This window comes from Triturus cristatus, chromosome 3_1 (assembly GCF_964204655.1).
Source record: "Triturus cristatus chromosome 3_1, aTriCri1.1, whole genome shotgun sequence".
Classification (NCBI taxonomy): domain Eukaryota; kingdom Metazoa; phylum Chordata; class Amphibia; order Caudata; family Salamandridae; genus Triturus; species Triturus cristatus.
In genome coordinates this window covers 1,158,808,506-1,158,830,667 of record NC_140583.1, presented here as the reverse complement: position 1 = coordinate 1,158,830,667, position 22,162 = coordinate 1,158,808,506, and the positions used below count along the sequence as shown (strand labels likewise).

Below are 22,162 nucleotides of genomic sequence, written 5' to 3'. Positions count from 1 at the left end.
GTTTGCGACGAATGTGGGCAACAAACCAATACCAGAGATCGTTAATATTTATCTGGCAAAAACGTTTCAGTGGCAATGTTTTGGGCAGCAATATGGGGCATAGGCAATGTGGATAGCCTCCAAAAAATACAGGACGGGTTTTCTAAGAGGTTATTGTCCGTCCCAAAGGCTTTACCCTACATCACTGATACAATTAAACTGGCCCTTTTGTTACTCTGGTTGTCAATATGGAAGCAGAATGTGGTACAAACAAATCAATGTATCCTAAATGATATTATGAAATTGGATTATGGATCAAAAATGTCATGGGTATATTATATAAAGAGCACTCTTGAATCATTGGTGCTAGGGGTCCTTTATGCTGAACCTTCGCAGTGTGAAACCTTCTCAAAGGCGAAATAAATTAATTCCTTTTTAGAAAAATTTGCACAAGAAAGAGGGCATAGAAATAAAGATAAAGCTACGGTAATTGCTTACAAGAGACCCCCTTTGCAGCACTGCCCATCGTCGTATTTTTCCTTTGTGGGCAATAACCGCGATTGTTATATTCTAATGAGATTTCGTCTAGGTTATAGAACACTCATGTTGGACTATCCTGCAAATGTGTTTTCCCAGAATGAATTAGAACGCTGCCCGTCTGATTCTTGTTCATGCATTTGATCTTAAAGTGTTGATTGATTGATTGACTCCTTACTTTGATGCTTTAATTTCCAGATTCAAAAACACATAATTGAAAAATCCTGTTGTTATTTCAAGTTGCCTTTCCACAGCAGTTAAATATGCTTTAAGCATTATCTCAGCTAATTGTTATTGTCATTATACCTGGCTAGACCAAGCCAAGACATCACTGTCTTAGATTAAGCATCCTGCTGATTCTCTGTAGTCTGGTAAAGTGCAGGCAGGTCCTAAACAACGAGTCAAAGAGCACCAGTGCAACCTCATTCAACTATCTGGCTTCCCTTGCATTGGCAAAGTTTTGGAGATTGAGGCTATTTTATAAACTCATTCCTTCAAGAAGAAAGGAGGAATCCTAGCAGGATGTCATTCAGAATCATATCCACAGATAAGTACTGAAAGCACAGCTCTATTCATTAAGTGACAGCTTGTGGATCCGAGAATAAAGAGTTTCTCAAATAGTGGTAGATGTGTTAGCTGCATTTCTCACGGTAAACCACAAGATTCACTTGGCCCACCTTAGCCAGTGTATGGCCATTGTAGACACTGCAATGTCTTTAAATGTTTCATATGTTTGGGGGCAAGTGCAGCAGATAAAAATGTGGAACAGTTAGACCCGCATCAGAACCGAAAATGGAGCACTACAAGGACCATTTCTCTGCCTAACCCTTTTCATTAAATACAATTTCTCACTGGCTTTGGCAATACAGTACTTTGGTCTGGCATGTCATCTCTACTGAGGATGCACATAAAGTGAAGCTAGAACAATTTCACAGTGGGGGTGCTGCCATCAATGTAACATCACTGATGTCATAGGGATTGTGAAAAATCCATGGGCCACACAAAGAACAAGTGTAGCAAATGAGCCATGAGCATTCAGCTGGAGAGTCACAAGAGTACGGTATGTAGCCGGTTGTGCATTTTGGAGCACACTGCCGCAAATATACTGCTAAAGCATGGTGTGGGAATCCATCTTTTACAGACTGAACATTTTCTATTGAAATGGTCACTGAATTTGCACAGAAACGCAGCTTTACTGATACAACTATACAGGGGACAAGCAATAATGTGTGGAAAGTTTGTTTCTGCAAATATTTGTCATTTGTACATCACCAAGTAAAATGTTTTCATTTGTTTTGCTCTTATTAAAATCTTTGTTTCCAGTACACTCCAAAATTACCAAAAAAGGGCTTCAGTTGTGGTATATTTAGAAATGTCTGTACAGTTAGTATTCAGTTACTTAAATGTTGTTGTCTGTTATAATAAATTGAACTCATACAGCATTTTCTTTCACACTTCCCGTATCCACGCAAAACCGTCAGATAGTTTGCTGCACAAAATCCTATCAATTTACAGTCAAAGAAAGATACCTAAACAAAATCTTTATGTTAAAACAATAAGCAGCAGTTTGTCAGAAGACATGAGCTGACGTTTGACTTTTATCTTCGAGAGCACAGCAAAAGTGACAAGATAAAACCTAAATTTAAAGGCATTTTGTGAGAAAGTGCCCTCTTTCTTGCATGGTATGCCCCCACTTTTTGCTGAATTACTGATGTACTGAGTGTGCCCTGGGCTCCTGCCAATCAGGTACCCAGGGCCTGTGTTCCTTCCCTAACACTGCATTGAAGCCTAAACCCAATTGGCATCTCTGGCCACATGTGAGCCCCTGGTAAATGGTACCATAGGTACCCAGGGCACTGTGACCAGAGAAGGCCCCTAAGGACTGCAGCACTTATTGTGCCACCCTTAGAGGCCCTGTACCCTGATACACACGCACTGCCTTTGCAGGCTGAGTGTCTGGGTGCACAACAAACAAAGAGACGACATGGCACACATCCCTGTGTGCCATGCCCACAAACCTCTGCCCTGGCATACATCAGTCACCCCTCTAGCTGGGTGCCCTATGCCAGTGGTGAGGGTACAGGTGCATAAGCCCTGTACCCCTACAGTGCCCATGTCCATTCCTGGGCCCTGTAAGTGCAGTGCTGCCATTAAGAGTATATGGTGCTGGGAGGTTGTCATTACGAACTCCACAGCACCATAATGGCTGCACTGAAGACTGGGAAGTTTGGTATCAAACTTCTCAGCACATTAAACCCACACTGATGCCAGTGTGGAATTTAATGTAGAATGCACGACAGAGGGCATCTTAGAGATGCCCCCTGAAACTCGACCAACTCCCAGTGCCCTGACTGAGTGGCTGCACAGGCTGCCACAACCAGACATGTTTCTGGACCCCTGGGACGAGAGCTTGCTGCTCTCGGGGGGGCCTGAAACAATGCACGTCCTGGGACAAGGTGCCAAGCCTCCTCCCCCAGGATGGGCAGGGTTCACGGAGGAGAAGATTCAAAGGCATGCCGCCTTTGTGAGTTTATCCAGACCACTTGCTGTACTCAGCAACTGGTCCCCACTGGTTCTACCCCCCACTTTGGGCGGGAGACCAGGCGGGAAAAACAAAGTGAGGAAGAGAGGTGTGCCCACCCCTGCCAACTCCACCCATAAGGTGGGGGAGGCGAGGTGAAGCACAACCTCGAGTCCCCGCCATCTTGAGGATGGAGGACCCAGCCAACCAGGGACAGGCTCCTGCCCCCCTCCCTCCGTAGAGTGGCAGAATAGGGGGTGTACCCACCCCAGGGAAGGGACCCATTGTCCCTGTCCTTTACCTACATGTAACTCCCCTAAATTTAGTATTTAGGGGCACCCTGAATCTTCCTTCCTCAGATCCAGCAACCACAAGAAAAGAAGAAGGACGAGAAGCCGTGCGGAGCTAACAAGAGGACGACGCCCACTGACTTGGCCCCAGCCCTACACGCCTGTTTACTCTCGAACCTGCTCCTGCAAAACCCCGGCGTGTCCAGTGGCCAGCAACCTCAAAAACCCCGGAGGACCTGCCTGCATTCACTTTTCAAGCTGCTTCTCCCGTGAACACCTGACGTGTTTGAACTGCAGCTTCGGGTGCCAGCCAGAAACCGCGAATCCAGCACACTCTGCACCCGCCGAACCCGGCCTGTGTTTGAGTGAACAAACACCATGAGGAGGTCCCCCTGGCGATCCTGACCTGAGATTGGGCGACCCCTGACCTGCCTCAATCCAGGAGACACCGCCCCCGTCGCCCCACGGCCTTGTGTGCCCAACCCAGTGGTGCCTAACCATCCCTCTATATCCCAACTTACCCCTCGAAGTGGTGGTCACTCCTGGAAGATCTTCGTCCCTGAGCCTGCAGTGTTTCTTTCTCCCGGAGAATCTCCATTGAATTCAACAGGGCACCCGACCCTGCACCCGGCTGCCCTAGCGCCACTGAGGGTGCCCCTTTGGTGCTAACTTGGTCCCCAATGTGCCCTGAGCTTAACCCTAGGAGCTTTGCTCCCACAACCCTGTGGCCTGCTTGCCAGCAGCCATCAACCGGAGTCCCCCTATCCCTCATAGGATAACAGTGGGCCTCAACACACTGCTCCCGGCCGCCTGAGTGCCACTGAAGGTGCAACAACAGTGCATCACTGACCCTGGGAGACCCCGGAGTCTAACCCCAGAACCCTAACTCAAAAGACCGATTCCTTTCCTTGAAACCAATAACTAATTTTCCTCATAGGATAACATTGACACTTTTTCTCTCCAAAAGTTTCTAAGTGTCGACTTTTGAAAACTGCAAATATTCCTTAAAAATCAGCCGATTAACCAAAACGCATTTTCTCAACTGTTTTCAGGAAATGTCCCGGTGCTGAATCCAGGATCCAGCACTGAGTAAGAAAAAGCAACGATAACCTAACTTACCTGCTAAGTGAATTTCCTCCCATAGGATAGCATTAGCGATTCTATGTGAAAAAGTTTCTAATTGTCAACTTTTGAAATACAATAATATTCCTTAAAAATCATACCTTTAACCAAAACTCATTTACTCACCTGTTTTCAGGAAATGTCCCAGTGCTGAATCTAGGATCCAGTCCTGTGGTTAGAAAAGTAATCTGAAAAGTAATTAACTGCATTTTACTTAAAAAGCCCATTCAATTGAATGTACTATACCTGCAATGTGTTGCAAACTGATTTCTTAAACCTGTAATCAAAACCAGTAGCAATTATACTGCAATTCTGAACTGTGTTCAAACAAGTCAATTACTACTGCAAAGTATTTATATGCTTACCTGTACCAGGCTTGCTTGGTTCTAGAAATAAAACAACAGTATATTTTGTTTATACAAAACAATTGGCCTAGAGTTCAGTTCTTGAGTGTGTGAGACCATTTGCTGACTGAGTGTGTACATCAAATGCTTTACACTGTCCTCTGATACTGCCTTAAGCTCGACCAAGCTACCACTTTAGAGAGTAAGGTTCTATCTAACTTTAACCTTTGCCAAACCTCTGGAGACTCTTGGGCTCTATACACACTGTACCTTACTTTGGTGCAGTATATATAGAGCCAGTTTCTTACACATTTGTATTGCTTATTCACTCGCTGGTACTCTAGCATGGTTTTTTTGGGGGTGCTGCATCACTCCCTTCTTTCCACGCAGAATATGATGGCCAATAGATGTTCCTGATTTGTGTGGGCAGGATACAACATTGAATGCAGAACAGTTTGCTCCACCTTTGTGAGAGAACTTGAAGGTTCTCCTTCTAGACTGTGGGCATTTGAAGAGTCCAGTTGTCCTGCCCCCCAACTGGCCTTGAGTCTCTCTCGCCTCCCTAGGGAGAAGGTTTAAAATGTGAGCGTTATGGTGGGTGACCAACTCACTTTTGAGTCCAGCTTGTGGCAGTTTTGTAGTTATCATACACTCTGTTTTGCTATCTGGAAAGCATTGATGTTGATAACCCATCCTTCAAAACATGAGTGCTACATGCTATCTGATCCAGACGTGCCTATGAAACTCCCTTTAAGCTTCCAGCGACCAGAAAAGAGCTAGCTGGGTCCTTAGAGCTGTGCTGGGTCAGAGGAAATGTGGTCGTATGATCTGGGACACAGTTTTGAAAAAAGAACTTAAATATCTGATACATTTGATATCTTGCTGTGCCATGACATAGAATATTATTCCTGTTCAAACCTTGTCTTGCAGTTATACTGATATAAGACAGAACACATGGGTATAAAGAAAAGTAAAACCATGAACTCCTTCCTTGTAAGTCTCTGAAATAATCTTCGCAGAAACCTTCTTTGCCCATTCACATAACTGCTTCTTCATGGACAATTAATTTCTTTCTGAAAATGATCATTCATTATAAGTATTAGTCAAGAACTGTCAATGTCTCTATTTATTTTAGTGGTTGATTTTACCACTGAGTGTTCAAGGCCAATGTAGCGATTTGGCGTTTAGTGTTCTGTAAAAACAAGAAGAAGAAATAATGGATGTGCTCCAGTTAATGAGTCTGATATGATTAAAATGACTATGCTTCATATGTCATACATACATATACATACAAACTTAATTATCGCAATAATTAAAACGCATGAAAGTACAATAAATATACATAACTATTTTGACACTAAAAAGTATTTCTAAAAAAACAGACATATGTGTACCATGTTCAATACTAAGATGCAGATAAAATCCATCACTTCAAGTAATAATAGTTGAGAATCCCGAAACGACCTACATTTATTGCCTCCTTCTGAATCGTCTAAATCTAAATAAAAATACCTAGGGAAAGACAGGACTAAAAAGATAATCTGTGCCCCACATCTGCCCTACAAATTGTCATTATAAGGCAGCCTTTAAAATCTTTTTTTTTGTTGAAAACCTTTATTTCAAAAATCAGGACACAGCTATTCAGCCGACAGCCCGAAGGTTCGGCAGCATTGAGAGTTAGATACAGTGATGTGTCCCCAGTACAGTACAAAGAGTAGTGCAAAGGTCCAATTTTAGGTAAACACAAAAAACCACAACAAACCCCAGCAAGGCAAGAACATTGAAAGCCCATGGTGAAAGCCCCCAGGGGAGGCCGGACCCCACTCATCTACTAGTTACAAGACAGTGTACGGAGGAAGAAGGGGACAGCAGAGGCCCAAAACAGTTCCTAAAACCCAACTGTGCTGGAAAGAAGGTCAGGGGGAAAGCTGTTCCTCGGGAGGTTCCAGATCCGGGGCAAGACATATTCCCCCCCTGTATTGGTTCCACCGCCCCCAGATGGCATGCCACTTCCGGGGGCGACCTCTGGAGCAATAGACCGTCTTCTCCCTAAACATGCTCCAGTCCATGTTCTCTTTCCACGCGGTCAGTGTAGGGGGTCCCGAGGAGCCCCACAATCGCGCGATATCCCTTTTAGCGACCATGTTACCCAGAGTCACCCATTGGGTCTGCGCCTCATCGAGGTCAGTGGGCCCCCAGACGTTCAGGAGGCAACACCGCGCCTCCGGCTGCACAGCAATGCCCGTCACCTCCCCCATAACTGCATGGACTCTCCTCCAGAACTCCACAATGACACCACATTCCCAAATGATGTGCAGGAAAGTGCCCACCATACCACATCCCCTCCTGCACAGGCCATCCTCCGAGAATCCCATGTGGACCAGCCTCGGCCCGTCACATACACCCGGTGCAGTATTTTAAGCTGCACCAGCCTCAGACGCGACGGGATCGCAACCTCCTTAGGAGAAGAAACCGCTGACTGCCAGTCCTCATTATCCAACTCAAGGCCATCCCTAGTCCACTGTTCTCTCAGCCCCAAAAGCATGTCTGCCCGGACGTTAATCAATTTCTTATATATGAGCGAGATCGTGCTCTCGGGCATATGACCATCAAGGACCCGGTCCTCAAGGGGAGAGGACTCCGGCACCTTCTCACCCTCCACGAGGACTGATCGGAGGGCGTGGCGCAGCTGGATATACCTGAAATACTCGGAGGGCCCCAGCTCATACTCAGTCTGCAACTCCTCGAAGGACTTCACTCTCCCCTTATGCAGCACATCTCCCACCTTGGATATACCTATCAGGTCCCACTTATCAAAGCCCTTCGTATGCCAGAGCCTTCCCAATCTCTCCGATTCAAACAATGGGGTAGCGAGGGTGAGCCTATCCTTCCAGCCCAACGAGTCAGTCGCCATCTTCCACACACGCACCGCCACACCTGTGGGCCCCGTGAGGGACGAGTCTAGGGACCGCGAATACAACGTCCTGTAGTAGTTGCCACCACGCAGCAACCACCTGTCCATGGCATACCCAGGGCTGAGGGCGGGGCCATAAAACCCATGGTTGATCGCGCTCAGCTGCGTGGCCCAATAGTACCGTCGGATGTCTGGAAGCGCAATGCCCCCATCGTACCACGGGAGCGTCAACTTTGCAATAGCTATTCGCGGCCGCCCATCCCACAGCAACGTCCGTTGGAGGCCTTCGACCTCCCTAAAGTATTTGGCCGGGACCCAGTCCAAAGTGTTCTGGAGGGCGTAGAGGAAGCGGGGAAGAGACATCAATTTGAACAGGGCCGCACGCCCAACAAGGGAGAGCGGCAACTTCCGCCAACCTTCAACATCTCGCCTCAAACGTGCCAGGGGGGGGAGCAGATTCTTCTCGTAGCGCACAGTAGGGTCCATGGATATAAAGATCCCCAAATACACGAAACCCTGCTGGGCGACCTGTATCGAACATGTTCTAGGGATCGGTGGGACCTCGCCACTAAGAACGTACAAGTACGATTTGCCCCAATTAATAACGAGCCCCGAGTTCCTACCGAACGATGCGAGTACGTCACAGACCACTATAAGTGACTTCTTAGGTGAGGCAAGATACAACAGGATATCATCGGCATAAAGCGAGATACGGTCCTCGTGATCAGGCGACCACCGAAGGCCCCGTATATCCGGGTGCCAACGTATCCACGCAGCCAACGGCTCAAGGGCGAGGGCGAACAACAGAGGTGACAGGGGGCAACCCTGCCGAGTACCCCTACCAAGTCGAAACGGAGTAGATGCCCGACCATTCACCACAACATTCGCTAGCGGCCCTTCGTACAGCAACCTAACCCAACTCACGAAACCGCGACCAAAACCAAACTTGGCCAGCACGGCCCATAAGTATGCCCACTCCACCGTGTCAAAGGCCATCGTGGCATCAAGAGACGCCACAATAGCCGGTTCACGCAGCGTGCCCGCCCTGGCGATGACGCCATGAAGACGCCTAAGGTTTAATGCTGTGTTTCGGTGCGGGATGAATCCGGATTGATCCGGGTGAACCAAGTCGCCAAGTACCCTAATCAAACGGGTCGCCAGGAGTTTAGCCAGAATTTTCGGCTCAGCGTTGAGGAGTGAGATGGGCCGATAGGAGGCGCACCTATCTCGGGGTTTACCCTCTTTATGTATGACCACGATCGACGCCAGCCGCTGGTCCAACGGAAGGATCCCATCCCCCCGCGCCTCCAAAAACATGGCGCGCAGGTGAGGGGCGACCCTATCCGGGAACAGCTTGTACAGATCGATCGGCAATCCGTTCGGTCCAGAGGCCTTACCCGAGTTTAACGCGCGAATAGCCCCCGCCACCTCGTCAACCGTTATGTCACCATCCAAATCGTCCCTATCTATGTCAGAGAGGCAGGGCAACTCGATATCACGGAGGAGATCCGACGAGTCCCCGGGCGGCCTGTCCGACACAGAGGAATAAACCCTATGAAAATACTCCGCGAAACACTTCACAATCCCCTCAGGTTCCGCAATCGCCTCTCCCCTCTCTCCCGTCAACTCTGGCACCACTCTATTGACCCGTTCTTTCCTGTCCAACCACGCCAGGAGTTTCCCTGCCTTATCACCAACATCATACAGGCGGCCCTGTTGTTCCCTACTGAGGGTCTTAGCGGCGTTCGTCACCAGGTCCCTATACTCCGTCTGCTTCAAGCAAAGCTCATGCAGTGAGGACTCTGTAACCCCCTCCTCCATAGCCCCCTCAAGGGCCGCGATCTCCTCCTCTACCTGCCGTAACTCGCCATCCCTCCGATTCTTGGCAGCCACCACCAGGGAGAGGGCTTCCCCCCGAAGCACGGTCTTAAAAGCTTCCCACAGCGACACCGCCGAGTCCACAGTTCCCAGATTGTCCTCGAAGTAATTATCCACCTTCTTTACCAGGGCGCTGCGCATCTTGGGGTCTCGGAAATACCATGGGATGATGGGGGCCACCCTCCCTCCTCCCTCCCGACCTAGATCCAGCCGGATCCACACTGGCGAGTGGTCAGAGATACCGCGTGCCATGTGCCTCGCCTCGGATACCAACGAGGCATGTGCGGCCAGAGTGAGCAGGTAGTCAATCCTGGAGAGGCTACCATGCGCCCCGGAGTGGAACGTGTATTGACTCTGTGTGGGGTGCCGGAGTCTCCAGCAGTCTATCAGACCAAGCGTGTCTAGGAAATCTGGAAGCCATTTCTGAGCCCCCCCTGTGTCCCTGGGCGGGTATCTATCCAACAGTCCGGAGCCCACAGCGTTGAAATCCCCTCCCACTACCAGCATACCCCCCGGGAGAGTCAGCAAAGCCCTGCCCAGATCAGCAAATGTGGAGGCCTGCAGGGCCGGCGGGACATAAACCGAAACCAAAACCAAAGTCCTTCCTTCCCACCGCCCCGCCACCGCCACAAACCTCCCCCTATCGTCAACAATGGTGGAGTCCACCTCAAAAGGCAACGATGCTCTAACTAGGATGCCCACACCCCTGGACCCAGAAGAGAATCCCGAGTGTGCAATGAATTTATACCCCTTCCTATTCAGGGCATAGCACGTATTACCTATGAGATGCGTCTCCTGCAGCAGGGCAACATCTGGCATTGAGCGTTTCAAAAATTGCAAAACAATCCCCCTCTTGATGCGATCCCCCAAACCATTAACATTCCAGCTTATAACACTTAAGCCTCTACCCCCCATCCTCAAACGGAAAGAGGCCCACCCCACACCCGAGGAGCCACCATGGAACAGCCCTGAGGATAATCATCATGCCTTGCAGAAATAAACCCCCCAACAACAAAATCCAAATCCCTGAAACTCCCCCCACCCTGCACCCCTGCTGCAGCTTACAAAGCCCCCCCAACTTGCAGTGTGCCTGTCGCCCTAAAAAACCCAAAAGTCTACAAAGAGTACCCTAAGGGAGGAAAAGAGCACCCCTCGTCCTCCCGCAACCCTCCACAGTTACTGCATTCTGTTCAATTTCTCAAGTATAGTCAAATCAAGTCAGGCCGTCTCTGAGATATCAGCCCTGTCCATCCCGGCCACTGTCTCCATGCTCGGCTGTGTCGTCCCCCGTCCGTCGCCGGGGCAAAGCGTCCAGCCATTCGTCGGCCATAACAGGAGAGTCAAAAAAGAATGTTCGATCTTCGTGCACCACCCGTAGTCTGGCAGGGAAAAGCATGGCATACTTCAGATCCAGTTCCCGAAGCCTCCGCTTCACCCCCAGGAAGCTCTGTCTCTGTCTCTGCACCTGCTGGGTGAAGTCCGGATAAAAATTCACCGACGCATTCTGGAAGGGAACTGGGCCCGTCACCCTCGATGCTTGCAGGATAGCGTCCCGATCTCGAAAATGAAAGAGCCGGGCGACAATCGGCCGCGGCGGGGCACCCGCCTTGGGCCGCCCGCCCGGCACCCTATGGGCCCTTTCCACCGCAAAAAACTTTCCAAGGCCCCTAGGCTTCAGATAATTAAGGACCAAATCCTCAACAAGCAGGTCCGCCGAAGCCTCATCCGAGGACTCCGGGACCCCGATGACGCGCACGTTGTTGCGCCTGGCCCGGCTCTCGAAGTCCTCCAGCCGGCGGGCGACGAGGTCACTCTCGGCCCTCAGCTTACGGACCTCGGTCTGCAGTTCCGCAACATCATCAGTGAGGCCCGTGGTCCTGAGGTCCAGGTTCTTAATGCGTTCGTTCGTCTTGCCCAGGTCCGAGCGGATCAGATTGACATCCACCAGGATGGCGTCCACCTTATGCGCCAGGGCCTCGAACTGTCTCCCCATCGAGGTCTGCATCCCGTCGAGCGCGCCCATGACATCCTGTAGGGAGAGCTCCGGTGTCACAGGCGAGTCCTCCTTCTGGGCATCCGGCGCCTGGCTCGATCCACTCGGTGATACTTTCTGGAGAGCGTAACGGTCCATGCTGTTGACTTGGGTATACGTTCCCCGCCTGGTAGACTTAGTCTTCAGCCGATCCCCTTCTGCTTTGCCCGACATAATGGACTCCAGGCCGTCCAGTGCAGTTAAGAGTTAAGACTGGTCCCTCTCAGAGAGAGGAATAAGGAGTGTGCAGTTCTGCCTTATGCTGCCAGAGTAGCTCGCCGAGCGTCCTTGGGGTAATAAAGCCACCCAGAGCTCTCCAGTGTCCGGGCAGACAAAGGGAACGAAATCGAAAGTGAAAGCGCGGGGACCTCCGTCTGACAGTTCACACCTCGCCTGTCCGTTGTTGATCAACTAGGAGCCGGGCATCCTGCCAACTCTAGCCCCTGGCATCCCCGGGAGATAGGCCGCAATCTTCCGCCAGGCGTAAGTCCGGTTCCCGATGGGCGATCCGACCGCGGGTAGCATCAATCGCCTCCCTGACAACTCAGCAACACGATGCCATGCATACCATCAGGATTAGAGACAGGATAGTCGACGGAGGGCACGAGGGTCTCGGGAGCTCTAAGCTCACGCGGCCATCTTGGTCAAGCGCTAGGCTCCTCCGCCAGCCTTTAAAATCTTGATATAATAACAAAGATTAAGAAGAAGAAACTCTGCCCTAACCACAATTGCAATGGCTAAAAAACTCAGCCACGTTTTAAAATTGCCTAGAGAAAAGAAGTAATAGTGTTACATACATAGGGATCTTCCAATTGATGAATAAAATGTAAAACTGGAAAACACTGTCAAAAAGCATGTTTACATAAAAGGGGAATTATATACTTTTTCTCTCCTGGCTATACAAAGTGCAAAAGAATAAAAAAATACATATTAGACTGGATAGATTTTCCGGCATAAGGAAAGGGTGACAATTGATTCAGTGCATAAGTGTTTTCGGGGTAACCAGTCATAAGAGCGATACAATTCAGACGAAAGCGTATCAAAACAAATGCAGTGCTGTAGGTTCTGAACAAAGGACAAATAAGAAAATGCACCAGGATTTGCGGGTGATAGTGTCCGGTACAAAATTACTATGCTGCTGTCTTTATTCGCACCCTCTCTGTCATTTCGTGCCTTTGCCAGGAGAATTCCTTTTAACTTGAGCTTCAGGAAACCAGCGCAGAGCAGTGGGGTTTCATACACATCGTGCAGTCCCTACAATGCCAAAGTAGACTGTACATAACTCAACCAAGGGATTCTGAATGCATAATCCATTTTTTGGATGTCCCTTAGCACTGATTGGTTGAGTCTAACACTATCCATTTCCATACTGAGTACCACAACAGCAAAGAGGCCACCTTAATTGAATCACTAATGAAAGGTAAACCCAGTGCGCTGTGGCAAATAAGATTTGAGCATGCACAAGGGGCAGATAAAAGTCTTTTACAAAAAGCATCCTCCACACGTTGATTTGCTCCAGCGTCCGCCATTCCCCAGATTGCCGCCCCATATGAGGCAACGGATTTAGCCTTAGCTAAAAATAATTTTAACATTTTCGGGGTGGGTTTTGAACCTAATTTTTGGGAGAATCTAAAAATTGTGGATATGCTTTTTTCCATGAGATTGACTCGATTGATCACCCTATCCTTCCACTTTAGTTTATAATCAAATAATACTCCTAAATAGGTTAATTTATCCACCACTTCTATATTTTTTTTCGGTATGGAGAATCTCGGGGTTTCTTGAATCCAGGCCCTGCAGTTAAAACAAATGTTTTGTATTAGTTAATATGTAAAGCCAGGCTAGCCCTAAAGCGTTTGTACACCTCCATGAGGCTCTGCAGTGCCAGTGGGGTTCTAGCTAAAAGCACTGCGTCATCTGCATAGAGGAGTATTGGGAGGGGGGCCTTCTTGACATAAGAAGTGTCCTTAGCTCTCTCTACCAATACGGTTCCAGTTTATTTGAATAGAGGGCAAATAAGAACGGTGCAAGGACACAGCCTTGTCCCACTCCTTTTTCAGTATTAAGGTGCCCAGGGGACACCCCTTGTTTCTCATAATGAACACTTGCTGTCGCTTCCAGATACAGCCATATAAAGGTAGTTATTGATTTCAATTTTGCATTGTTACTGTAATTTTAGTCTTAAGCTGGGTTTAAAGAGAATTAACGTCCAGGAGTTATTCTCTTATTGTTAACTGAAAAATGTATTATGTTTTAACTTGTCTTGCAGGATTTCCTTCTCCTAATAGACAAAGTTTGTTTAGGATGGAAGAAGAAGGACTCAGAGATTCCATTGATCACTTTGGTGTAGAAGTAAAAGAAAGTAGTACTGGACCCAACTCTGGTAAATTACATTTTTCCTTTGAGTCTCTACATCAGGTTCAGAGTTTCCACAGCCTCTACCCACACTTTCCTTTATCCTCCTTTGTTTGTGTTCTTTGCCTTATTTTCACCCATTCTAGAAACATAAGGTAGTTTGATATTCCACAAGCTCACTCTCCCATTCAGCCCTCCCTTGATAAATGGTATGTGCTTCTGCTGGAAGAAAATACTGAATTCCAGTGGTTGAATTTTAATAAAAGGCCATGTTCTTTTTGCACCAGTTGTTTCCTTCAGAATCAAGGAAGAAGAAGATAGTTATGCCATTGACGATCAATTCACTGAGATTACCGAAAACCTAAGTGGACATGCAAGTGAGTAGAAACTTAAAACCACAAACCTAAAACATTACTTTGACATTCATCCAACATATGTAAACATGTTCTTTTATTCTCTATTAATCGCCTAAACTGATTATCATAACAATGTGCACAATTCAGTATGTAATTTTTTTCTTTGATGTATATGTTGTATGCGATTACCTCCCCTGGTTTTCACCCAGGCATCTTCAGTAACAGTGACTGTGTCACAGCTGTGTCCAACTGCTATTGGCCCTTTGAAGGAGTAAAGGCGATGGCCTGATGATGACAGTGAAGCAAGGAAATACTCTGCCTTTAAATAACATATTGAAAGTTATTTGTATGGTATTTTTGATGGTACAGAACATCATGCTATCTTGCAGCTTTTCCAGAGAAGATTGTTGTACATTTCACAACAAGGTAAACTATGACCTATGTCCATCAAGGATATTCATTGGAATCAAGGAATAAAATATTAAAAGCAACCCACGGAAAACCTATGTTCGAGGCATGTGTGGCTGTAGATGCACATTCTTTGCATACTCCTGCCATCTAGTGTTGGGTCAGGATGTTTGCATGTTGGTTTTCTTAGAAGAAGTCTTTCAAGTCCCGAGGTAAGGTGACTCCTCCTCTTGGTAATAGTGCCCATGGTCATTGACTCAATTGTTAGATTGTTTTCTTTCCGTCATTGGGTTCGGGTGTGCATTGCGGTGCTGTGTTTTGACACTGTTTTCGGGATCCTATGGGTCGATATTGTTTCAAACGTGATTTCCATTCCTCGCACATCGAATTTCGGAAGACTTTCCGATCGGGTCGGAACACTGCTACTGTGGTCTTTGGACCTAGCCCGTCCAGGTTGTGTTATACTAGATACCGAATCCATCTACGATAATTCGCTGATGGAACGGACTCCATTTTAATCCTGTCCTCGGTGCTTCTCCAAGTACCTGCGCACTGATCTTCACAAATTCTGCAATCTGTGCTTATCTCCCAAGCACAACGAAGAAGACTATGAGGCCTGTTGGTCGTTTTGATCCAAAGAGACCATGTGGGACCGTCTGGCTCGATGAAGAGATGCAGAGGCAGAATATAGAATATACTCTGGATATCTTCAGAAAACAAGATATCGAACAGGAAGACATGGAATCGTCAGGGGCCTTCTCTTTCCAAGATTCTGACTCCAAATTAGAGATCGATCTGGAGTCCCATGATCTTCCCATTGGTCAAGGTGCAGTGAGTACCAAAAGCCCTCATCTTCCCACACAAAAAAACTCTATTCCTCTAAAAACAAAAGGCTTCTGGGCCACTACTACCATCTGCCCATGATAGGCACAGAAAGTCAACTTCGAATGCCCTGCCTTCTGACTCGGCAACGGAAGTACAGACAAAGCCTTTCGGCTCTGCTCCAAGCCAAGACAACACCTCTTCGGCTTCCAAATCATCGGATCCGATAGAGCAGACACTTATTGTTCTGAAACCTTCAGCACCGAAACAGAAATCTGTTCCTACAACACTCCTGTAGCCGATTTTACAAACCATGCAGGAAAGACTCGACCCAAAACAAAAGAAAATACATATTCACCTAGAGACTGGATGCATTATAACAAAACCTTTGTCAGTACCATCTACTAAAAAGAAAAGTTATTTCCAACAGGAGATTGACTACCCAATACTTTTGAAAAAGAAAAAGATACCAGTTCCCTGCACCATGTTTCTCCTCGTTCACCTCAGAACCCTGTAAACATCACATCTCGGGGTTCTCCACACACAGACCCAGACATAGATATTGGGGATGATGACGATTATGAAGAACCACCAGACCTCTGGCAGGATTATGATATAGACTCTCCAGGAGCCACAGATCCTGATCTTTATCATGCAAAGCCCTCACCTCCTGATGATAACGCCTCATATCAAGAGCTTACAGCCAGAGAAGCTACATATAATGGGGTTACACTACACAAAGAAGCTATGGAGAAAGACTTTATATTTGAAACATTGGGGGCTACACACAAAACATCTTAGTCTCTTCCAATGTTAAAAGGCATGATGCGACATGCAGACAATATTTTCAAAGACCGTGCACGTATCATTACACCGAGGGTAGACAAAAAGTGCAAACCTCCACCATCTGAACCAATTTTTATTAGAAGTCAGCTTCCATCAGACTCATTAGTTGTGTCTAATGCGTGCCAAAGAGCAAATTCACGAACTACAGCTGATGCACCACCTCCAGACAAGAAGTCAAAACTCAGAGGCCTCAAAGAAATGTGTGGCTGCACAATTGGCATATCATTGGCGTATAGCCAGTAAGCAGGGTTTACTTGCCAGGTATGACGGAGCTCACTGGAATGAGATGGAGGAATTACTTCAGTGTCTCCTAGAGGAGAATAAGAAAAAGGGACAATACTTCGTGCAGAAGGAACATTTTATTTCCAACTCCTCCATCAAATGTGCTTTAGACTCTGCTGATTCCGCTTCCATAGGGATCAATACCAGTGTATTACAAAGAAGGCATGCCTGGCTCTGTATCTCTGGATTTAAACCAGAATTTCAGAAGACATTAAATGTTCCTTTCGATAAGCAGCATCTCTTCGGCCCACAAGTGAACCAGGACTTAGAGAAGATGAAGAAAGGTACAGAAGTGGCTAAATCCATGGGAGCACTTCAAACACCTGCCAATAGAGGCTCCTTTTGCCGCTTCTCTTACAGAAGAGGTTCAAAAACCACTTCCACAGATGCTTTCACATCTTCATTCAGGCCACAAAATCAATCCTCTTCATCCAGAGGATTTTACGGGGGCAACTCTAGGGGTAACAACTCCAAAGGTCGGGGTAAAGGTAAACCAACCCATAACTCCCCATCTGGCAACAAACAGTGACTCTACAATCATTCCACCGTTCATCCTACACCTGTCGGGGGTCGACTACAGCAGTTTCTTCCCACTTGGCAGTCAATAACATAAGACAAGTGTGTTTTGGATTTTATCCAACATGGTTATTGCCTGGAGCTCACCAGCAATCCTCCCAGTATTCCAACTTACACTCATAAGCTTTCTCTGGAACATCAACAGCTGCACAAACAGGATATACAAGCTGTATTAATAAAAGGAGCTATAGAGTCAGTTCCAATCAACATCTCTCAACTCCCTGTACTTTCCAATTCCCAATAAGGACGGCTCTCTACAGCTATTTTAGATTTAAGGCATTTAAACTGATACATAATGTCCAAACACTTCCATATGGTCACACTTCACCAAGTACTTCCACTTATACAGCACAGCAACTTCATGTCAGCACTAGACTTAAAGGACACATGCTTCCACACCCCTATTCACCCAGCACATCGCAAATATCTCAGATTTGTCATGGCAGGGAAGCATTATCAATTCAATGTCATTCCATTTCAAATTCATGTCTTCCCATATCTAGACGATTGGCTTATCAAAAGTCAACACACACCATCTGTGTCAACACAATCACATACCTATAAACCTTGTACATCAGCTAGGATCCACAGTCAATGCTCAGAAATCCCATCTTCAACCCTCACAACTGCAACCATATCTAGGAGATATGCTCAACACTCAAACAGTAAGTATGTAGTGGCCAAGTTCCTGAGGCAACTTGGACATAAGCGTGCACTGCTGTAAACGATATACATCAATTAGCATATGTATACCAATTATTATTAAAAAAAAACAGGAATTTTTAATCATAGTTCTTTTCAACATGTGAATAAAACAATTAATTGAAATTCATTGTACATTGTACATCGCCAAAAATGCAAGTTACAGTAATTTATACAATCATTATATGCTTCAAAGGTTTGAAGAGAACAACGCCTGATGCATTTCGGGACGAACTATCCCTTCGTCAGGGGAAAACCTGTTAATAAAAGAAAATACATCTATCAATGTGCAAAGAAATGTCTTTCCTTAGAAAAATTCTGTAATTTGTGGTGTTCATGACGTTCTCTCTTCACTGAGAAAAGGTGAAAACATAGTGTCGGAAACCTTAATACCAACTCCATTTTACATGCGCACCCAAGTGCTGTCCCCAAGTAACATAGATCACTGAATCACTTACATCCAAATCACTTTTCAAGAAACCTCACGTTCTTGAGTTGCCCTCCAAAAATAGAAAACAGTCTGCAATGACAATAACCAAGGAATAAACTATGTCACTTCAGTTACGTGGTACAACCCCACCAAGTCATGTCAAACAGGCCTAGTATATCCAAATGCAGCCAGAATTCAAAATTTTAAAATACTGCTACCACAATTTCAACTCAATCACTATTTAACAGTTAAAACTTGAATGCGTCTCCTAGGGAGGATGGCATCATGCATTGCCTTAGTGCCTCATGCAAGACTAAACATGCACCCTCTACAGGAATATTTAGCACGACAGTGGAATCAATCACAGGTCCGCTACAAGATCTATTGTTGGTAGACAGCTGCACCCATCGTCCTCTGCAGTGGTGGAACAAACAAAACTTGTCAAAGGGGTGGCAATTTGTCAACCCTCTCCCATTGGTTGTGTTGACAGCAGATGCATCCCTCAAAGGATGGGGAGCTCATCTACAACATCTAATAGTTAAGAGTTCCTGGGACACCAAACACCAGATTCTCCACATTAACTACCTAGAGCTTGAAAGCATTTCTACCTCACCTTACAAGCAAGGTTGTCCTAGTCCGGATGGACATTATGACAGTCATGGTCTATGTACTAAAACAGGGGAGGACACATACTGTACAGTTGTCACACCTCTCTCAGACCATTTGGTCTTGGGCAATACATCACAATATCCATCTCCTCGCCGAGCAACTCCTAGGGACAGACAACAACTTAGCTGACCTCCTCAGCAGAAATGCAGCACAAGTCCACAATTGGGAACTCCACCCAAAAGTTCTACTCCTATACTTCCACAAATGGGGATTTCAACAAATTGATCTTTTTGCTGCAGCACAGAATGCAAAATGCCCAAACGTAGCCTCCTGGTTTCCACACCCTCTATCCAAAGGCAATGCCCTATGGATGAATTAGTCAGGAATATTTGCCTATGCTTTTCCGCCTCTCTCTCTTCTTCCATTCCTGGTTTGGAAACTCATGCAGATGTCTCTCACCCTCATTCTAGTAGCTCCGTGTCGGCTCGTCAACCACGGTTCACCACACTTCTAGAACTCTCAGTAGTTCCACACGAAATGCTTCACCTCAGTCCAAACCTTCTCACTCTGAACCCAAAGGAGCTAATCCTAGTGATTTGGCTCCTGAAGTAATAAAGTTTGGATATCTAAATCTGCCAGCCGAATGCATGACCATTATTAAGGAAGCACGTAGAACCTACCATTAGAGCTTGCTATGCAGCTAAATGGAAAAGGTTTGTTATTTATTGCAATAGCCAAAATATTTATCTTAAATTCATCTATACAAAAAATTATTTGTTACCTTTTGCATTTACAACATTCAGACCGTTCTTATACTTCCATACATATGTACCTGGCAGCAGTGGCTGGCTATCTCAAAAAAATGCAGCACTCGTCTTTGTTCAAAGTACCAGCAATTAAGGCTTTCATGGAAGGCCTTAAAAAAGTGATACCACCAAGGGTTTCACCTGCACCTACATGGAATTTCAATATTAATCTAACAAGACATATGGGTCCGCCCTTTGAACCATTACATAGTTGCCCTCTCCAATTGCCTTTCTTGGAAGATTGTTTTTTTAATTTCTATTACCTCAGTAAGGTGTGTTTTTGAGCTTCAGGCACTAATTTTAGAAGAACCTCTTTTCCAGCGACATAAAGATAGGTTGGTTCTTTGAACCAACCCAAATTTTTTACCAAAAGTAGTATCCTCTTTACACATTAATCAAACGGTTGAGCTACATGTGTTGTTTCCTCAACCAGATTCTGCAGCTGAGAGAGCGCTTCATACATCAGATGTTAAAAAAGCATTAATGTATTATATTGGCAGGACAAAATATTTTCATAAAATAAAATAACTTTTTGTTGCATTAGCTCCTCCTCATAAAGGGAAACCCACTTCAAAATAAAGTCTCTCTACATGGATCATTAAATGTATCCAAACACGTTATGCCAAAGCCAAAATAACTTTGTCTATACCCCCTAGAGCACACACTACTCGTACAATTGGGGCATATATGGCTTTTCTAGGACATATTCCCTTAGCTGACCTTTGTAAAGGAGCTACATGGTCTACACGACACACATTTACTAAACACTAGTGTGTGGATGTTTTAGCACGCCAACAAGCTAATGTAGGACAGTCGGTGCTACATACACTTCACTGTTTAGCCACCGCTTTTTGGAGGGCACTGCTATACAGCCTTTGCAAAGCTTGTGTATCTACAGCCACACATGCCTCAAATGGATTATGTTACTTACCCTGTAAGCATATCTTATTGACATGCAGTGCTGTAGATTCACATGCGACCCCCTGTAACGCCCTGAACGTCTCAGGATCGTTTAACAGACACGATAATGAGAACGCAACCACTTGTGAAGGTTTAGTTATTTTAATGAAGGCAAAAATAATACAAGGAATAAACAAAGGTTATAGTCACTGGAATCCTCCAGGCTAAGTACGTTACCAGCCCACAGCACGGATGGTCCTAACCGTCCTCTGCATATACGCCGATCCCGGCGTATGCCAACAGAGGGCAGAAATGAAATGGCCGACAATGCCAATCGGTATGCTGTGAGGGGCACGAAGAGTGTTGGGGAGAATCGAGGAGTCAGGGAAACACCCAGCCGGGGTCTCTACCTGAAGGGAGCAGCCGCTCAACCTCTTCCTCAGACTGCACCGGGACGCGGAGTCACCTCCTGGTGATGCGTCACCGATACCCCAATCACAAGCAAAGAAGACTGAACCGAGAGCAGCCGCTCGATCGATCCCGTGGACTTCCGAGTCTGTAACGCGGCAAACACCTCCTGGTGTGCGTTACAGCTGGCAGTCCCTGTATCTCTGGTCGGGCTGGGAGTTACGACTCCAACCAGCAAAAGCACCACTGCGCTTTGACTCAGCCGAGTCAAAAAGCGAAGCTCAATGGTTATCCGGTAGAGCTTCCGGGTCCTTCACAGGTGACGATGGGGCAAGACACGGCCCAGGGAGTAACGACTCGACCTACCTCCGTTCTTGCCTTACTGGAGCACCACTCTGGAACACTGCTCTTCACTAAGCAGGTACGTCGGTGTAAACACAATATCCGACAGCGTTGTACCTCCCGGTTCCTCCCTTTATAGGGCGTGTTTTCCTTGAGTTATGTAACAGCTCTCCTGTTTACATAAGGGCGTGTTTTCCTTGAGTTATGTAACAGCTCTCCTGTTTACATAAGGGCGTGTTTTCCTTGAGTTATGTAACAGCTCTCCTGTTTACATAACCTCTCAACCGCTAAGCATCCTGGGAGATGTAGTCCGTTTTCGCTGGTTACCGTTTTCCTCCCCTCGCATGACAGGAATTCTTGACAGTACATCCTCCCTCTCAGCGGCTCCCCACGGGTCCAGCGCTGGCAGGAAAACGCCGATGGAACAAGGAGACCAAGCGCGGAGCATGAACCCCTTCAGCCGGTTCCCATGACTGCTCCTCCGGGCCATAGCCTTTCCACGCAACCAGGTACCACAGCTTCCCCCTGCGCCATTTGGACGCCCGTATGCCCGACACTTCATACTCCACCTCCGACTCCACGCATACCGGCCTAGGTGTCCCAGACGGCTTGGAGGGTGCTGGTTTGAGCAATGATACATGAAAGACAGGGTGTATCCGCAATGACTGGGGCAAGCACACCTTCACGTTCACGGGACCCATAC

At 46.7% G+C, this 22,162-nt stretch overlaps 1 protein-coding gene across 2 annotated transcripts in view; it reads left to right on the top strand.

The window, feature by feature from the left end:
- Positions 1-22,162, top strand: part of LOC146861680 (uncharacterized) — a 262,005-nt gene that overhangs the window by 172,303 nt on the left and 67,540 nt on the right. For both annotated transcript variants that reach the window (XM_085646043.1, XM_085646044.1), the window contains exons 4-5: positions 13,887-14,000; positions 14,260-14,349. In XM_085646043.1, the coding sequence (XP_085502169.1) occupies positions 13,887-14,000; positions 14,260-14,349 (204 nt within the window). The remainder of the gene's footprint in view (positions 1-13,886; positions 14,001-14,259; positions 14,350-22,162) is intronic.